Source organism: Mucor mucedo, assembly GCF_025094135.1.
Source record: "Mucor mucedo strain NRRL 3635 chromosome Unknown EV154scaffold_149, whole genome shotgun sequence".
In the NCBI taxonomy this organism is placed as follows: Eukaryota; Fungi; Mucoromycota; class Mucoromycetes; order Mucorales; family Mucoraceae; genus Mucor; species Mucor mucedo.
Window position 1 is genome coordinate 96,194 of NW_026252433.1, and position 6,080 is coordinate 102,273.

The 6,080-nt window shown below is 37.0% G+C and overlaps 1 protein-coding gene across 1 annotated transcript; it reads right to left on the minus strand.

The window, feature by feature from the left end:
• Positions 1-1,295: 1,295 nt before the first annotated feature.
• On the minus strand, positions 1,296-1,844 carry EV154DRAFT_429896 (uncharacterized protein; the record flags this gene model as incomplete). The annotated part of the gene is made up of 1 exon (XM_051596499.1): positions 1,296-1,844. A coding segment is annotated over one exon (549 nt), but the record flags the coding sequence as incomplete, so codon positions are not given.
• Between the last annotated feature and the right edge of the window lie 4,236 nt (positions 1,845-6,080).

The window sequence follows — 6,080 nt, forward strand, 5'->3', positions numbered from 1 at the left end:
TGCTGTTCTGTCGAGCATATGAGATGCAATATCATATCCAGATTCGTTGATTCGTTGACGAATGGTTCGTTTTAGTGATGTACTTTTAGGTTTTACTCGGTCCTCGATCATTGGTTCTTCAGCTAAAATTGGTGGAGTGTTGAGGTTGCGTTCAATAGTGGTGACAGGTGGAGCTGGAGGTTTGGCTGATGGTCTCGTTCTTGATGATTTTATTATATTTTTTCTTGATATCCCATATGGAGCAGCGGGTAAAACTTGGGTAACTTTAGCTTTATCGGCTGGCATGAGAGTGTTTTGTGATATAGGGTTTTGAATATTAGGGGTCGATGGCCTATAATCTATCGACCTTAACAGTTTTTTGACTGTTCAGATGGTTGGCTATAATGTTGTACCGGCATCCTGACTTGTTGTGAATGATTTGGGATGTAGATCATTTGTCCATTAATTATTTGAGTACTTTATTCTTGTCCATAATTGGTTTGATTTTCCATTATCTGAGGCTGATACCATTGATTGGGCATAACATTACTAGGGATGGCAGGATGTCCATGGTTCATTGTAGCTGCCTGCATATTTCCATGTTGAGGTTCCATAATTGACAAGGATTGAGGGGCTTGTCCACTTCCATTTGATGGTTCCGTGTTAGGCTGCTGATTTCCTTGGCTCTGATTATTATTGGAGTAGTTATTGTAATTATTGCTGCGACTATTGTAAAATTGACCTTGATTGTTATATGATCCGCCATTTGTATTATTATTACGATGATTATTGTTCCAGTTACCAGGTTGATTATTTTGTTGTCCGTTTTGTTGGTTATTATTATTGTTATTCTGATATCCATTATTAGCATAACGATTGGCTTCAGTATTGCGTCCATAATTATTCCCATTGTGATTATTAGAGTGGTTATTGTTGTTATTGTTATTATTGTAATTATGATTCGTATTGCCATTGTTGTTATGATAATTGTTATTAAAGTTGCCGTTGTTATTATTTTTGTAGTTGTTTTTGTATTTTTGTTGTCTTTGTTCATAACTGTCTTGTATAGCTTTGGCGGTTTCAGAGCGGATCAATCCTGTAAGTTGCGATAGTGTAATGGGAGCTTCTGTAGAAGACGTTACCATAGGTTGCAAAGTTTCTATGTGACTTGTCGGTACAGAGTTAGAGACAATAGGAGAGGCGGTGGTAGAACTAACTGAGTTTCTTCCTTGAAACAGCTCGTTGCTTCGAGAAAAGGTGGCAATTTGTTGGAATGGGTTACGGGGTTTGACTTGAGGAACTCCATGCTGTAGGTGGTAGCCATTCCAGTATCCTTGTGCTAATCGCACATAGTCTTCATGTGTTCTTGCACCTGTACATACGCAATGTTCTTGTATGGCAAATAACAGTCCATATTTGAACCTTGAGGTTATGGTGGTTTCATCGGTGATTCCCGCAACAACAGCAGCTTCGGTTAATCGATTTAAAACATTAATGGGGGACTCATCTTCTAATTGGCTGATTCCGTTAAATGCATCTTTTCTTTGTTCTTGCATTTCTTCAGTAAAATATTTGCTTGTAAAAACTCCAATGACCGATTGGTAATCATTACTAATTGCTTCTTCAGCACTTGGGTACAAGGTGTCAAAGTCCGCTCGAGCCTTTCCAGTTAATAATGCCTTGAATGACATAACCTTTTGTTTATCCTCAGTTATATTCTTGAGTGCAAAATAGTCTTCCAGATTGTTTTTAAATTCGATAAAGTCTTCACCGTCATAACCGCGGAATGGATAGAGTCTTTTGTTAATGTTGAAGGGTTCAGTGGATGAGTATGATGACGCCAACACAGTGGATCCTTGCGACATGTTAATAGGTAGTCTTTGGTCCATTTCGAATAATTTTTGATGATAATTTCCCCTGTTAGTGAGCACCACGTATTATAAATTGGTAGTTGGTTTAAAGTGGTTTATGTAGGAGTTTATAAAGTTTGTAGTGAGCACCAAATCAAGTTATTAGGTTTGATTACGCCTTTTCATGAGTAGTAAATAAAGTACGCTTTAGGAAGGTAGTAATACTGTTTGAACTTTTACGTCAAGTTGAGTATGAGGAGATGAAATCAATAGTTTTGATTTAGGATGATGGATATATTATGTCTTCAAAAGTAGAAGAATAATATATAAGAGTTAAGGGATGGTTTACTTAGACTGTTTGAAGTATGTATGTTTCTTTTATCAGATGTCTACTATACAAGGTCTAATAATTTATAGAACGTTTCTTTTGACAGAGGTTTTCTTATAAATTAGAATAAACAAAATAGATGGAGGAACTTAATCTCGACTGTTTAAAGTATGTAGGTTTCTTATTACAGAGGTTTACTATACAAGATCGAATATTATACTGAAGGTTTCTTATTACAGAGGTTTTCTAGTATATATGTATTTAAGTTTTTATGAAGTGAAGTTTTTATTACGACTGGTTGAAGTATGTAGTTTTCTTATTACAGAGGTTTACTATACAAGATCGTGCTATACAGTGACTCACAAAACTGTCCCAATGTTGTGAGAATATTTTTTGCGTCGTTATAACAGAAATTGGTGATCTCCATTACACCAGCAAGTTATACCTCGATCGAAAGAGAAACTCGTGGGCTTTCTTACCATATATAGGATGTTACACAGAAAAAAACTGGGGAAAAGTACCAAGAGTTTTAGTTCAATCCCAACATTGGGACAGTTTTGTGAGTTTTCAAATAAAGCGAAAAAAATTAAAACCACAACTTGAACAAGGTATAAAAATAAAAAACAAAGACGCCTAAATGGCCCATAACGTTCCACCAAACATAAGAAGTTATTCCTACAAAGTTAAAATTACAAATTCCGATATGAAACGAATCTCCGACGATACACGAAATTCAGCAATCTCCTTGCTTCAATCAGGCTTATCAGCGCGTGATATCGGCGTACGATTGGGTGTCAGCAAGTCTACCATTTCCAGAATAAGTAAGGAACGTTACACAGGCTTAACAAAATCAAAAGGTGGACGTCCGAAGTTACTATCCGAGAAAGATGAGTCATATTGTGTACAACAAGTGACACGTAAACGCGTCTCAAACGCAGTGTAGGTTGCCAAGGGTGTTGAATTAGATCTGTGTATCAAGTGTAACCCTAAGACAATTCGTCCAACACTTCGCAAACACGGTCTAGGTGCAATCGTGAAACCAAAAAAAAACTTTATTATCGGTTAAAAACATCAAGGCTAGACTGGACTGGTGTAATAAGCACAAGGATTGGACACTAGACGATTGGAAACGTGTTCTTTGGTCAGATTAAACAAAAATCAACCGATTTAACTCCGACGGGCGTCAATGGGCATGGAAAAGATCCGGCGAAGATCTTCAAAATCATCATGTAAAGCTTACCGTAAAGCATGGCGGAGGAAATATCATGCTATGGAGGGCTATAACCTATGCCGGAGTTGGATGGATGTGCAAAATTGACGGAAAAATGGATCAACATTTGTATCACGATATTTTGCGGGACGAATTAGAAAAAACAATTGAGGATAATCTGGATGATCTTGGTTTAAAGCGGGAACAAATTGTATTCCAACAAGACAACGATCCGAAACACACTTCGAAATTAGTAAAGCAGTACTTAAGCGAGCAATCTTATGAAGTTATGGCTTGGCCAGCTCAGTCACCGGATCTAAATCCGATTGAAAACATGTGGTCTCTCTTGAAAAGGAAGTTAAATGATTATGAAACAGCGCCGAAGGGAATGAATGAGCTATACGAACGTGTTGTTGATATTTGGTATTACAAAATTAAAAAAGAAGAATGCCAAAACGTAATTGAAAGTATGCTACGTCGAATTCAAGCTTGTATTAAAGCAAAAGGAAAGTGGACCAAGTATTAAACCACTATTAATCATTAATAAAACTCCTCACAAAACTATCCCAATAAAAGTTTTTTTTTATAAATTGTTATTAAATTATGTAATCATCGTGTGCTGTTACAAAATATACAAGTCGAAAACCAGACGTTCTGTCTTTTAAAAAATCCATACTACATGTAGTATAAGAAACTGAAACCCCTAAAAATAAACTCAAAATCACAAATGATTCAAACATTGGGACAGTTTTGTGAGTCACTGTATATTGAAGGTTTCTTGTTACAGATGTTTTCTCATATATAAATAAAAGAGAAGAAGAAATAAAAAATAAAGAGCGATAAACGACTCTGAAAAAATAGATGTTAAATTGAGATAAGAGAAGTCTGAATTTTATTATTTGAATTTTGGAAGGATATTTATATTTGTTATAAGGGCTTGTGTGACCACATGTTGTTTTTGATAAGGGATTTAAAGGGTGTTACAAAGTCACAGACTGGATCTTTACACAACAACAATAGATCCAGCAACTTTGACAACAAACCAACTACCAACTACTCTCGCCCCAATTTCAATGTAACCAGAACATCCACCACAATGGAAATCAGCAATATCAACGAAAGTAGACCTAGTAGGTATCGTTCCTTGACGCAAGCTGAGAAAGACCGCCGCGTAAACTACAAAGTTTGTATGTATTGCGGTGGTAATGACCACTTCACCAACTCATGCCCTGTCAAGCCTCATGGTAATAATCACCCTACGATTTCCACTATTCTCGTTGACAATCATAATTAGCCCATTTCACTCAACTCTATCACTGCCGTCCACAACATTAACCGCATTAACAATACAAAGAAACGCAAACCTAACAATCAACTTATGCAAGTTTATAAAGAATCAGTAAATCATAAGCGAGCCAACATTGGTAGGTGTATTGCAGACGATATTTTGAATGTTGCCTAAAGTTTAGACGAACATTTATTGGTAAATCTTATAACTATAAAACTTGATGATATTCTTTTTACTACCGCAGCCCTTATCGACTCTGGCGCCTTCACATCTTTTATTGATTCATCGTTGGTCCGTAAAACCAGTCTTCCTTCCAAGCCTTCTCCTTAAGCGACTACCTTCCGCCTAGCAAATAATTATGTCCAATCAAGCTCCATGTCATCTACCTTGTTCATGCAATAAGCCGGTACACACCACGATGAATTAATCACATTGCGCCACTTGGAGCCTTCCTGGCAGGAACGTGGCTAGGAATATATTGTAACAATAATATCAGAAGATACCTACTAGTTATACAAAGACAAAGGAAGAGAGGTTTACAAAGTATTTAATAATAATAAATAATTATACTGGGAAGGGGAAGGATACAAGAGATACAAGATAATCGACATGGAACGGGGACGGCGATGGAAAGGGGGAGTATTTATATCTTTTCAGATAACATGGGATTGCATTTAAGAATGTCTTGGCTTACTTAATTAGTCTTAGTGTTGGTTTCAGCTTACTTGGCCGAAACCCATGAGTCATGATTACTAATTGCTTGGCGTCGGAGATACTTGGAAACCAGTCATGATTACTAATCTCTTGGAAAGGGAGGTTCATTGTGTGGATAGTCTTGGAAGGTCCTGGAAGGTTCTGGACACTGGGGTTGTTGAATTTCAGCATGAGATTCCAGAACATTCCAATAGTCGCAGATTCGTGGTCAGGGGCAAAGTGCAAAGTACGTGGTTCATGACACTTCCGCTCACTCAATCATTTTTGGTATGAACTGATTGAAGCACGACAATCCTGCTTTCCACCAAAGAGATAGCATCATGGTTGTTACCTGCCTTTTCCGGGATTGTACCCCTACCAGTGTTTTTAGCGCTAGCGAAATTCCCATTGTTCACCCTTACGATAATGATTTGATTGCTCCTTCTGCTGCTGCCATCATCGAACCATCTGTTTCAACTAAGCCGATTGTCAACAAACGATATATAACCGTAACCATTCTCACAACCCTAATTATGTAAATGTATACCATCCTCATAGCTATAATTTTTCCCAATCCACAATTCAGTCTTCCGTCATTAACCAAATAAAATACACTCCTATTGATAGTTACTCATCTGACTTACGACTAATATCTGTATTGTATAACACGTTCAAAATGCCTATCAGAATCAAAATATAATTAGTGATCTAAACATAAAGGATTTTACTTTC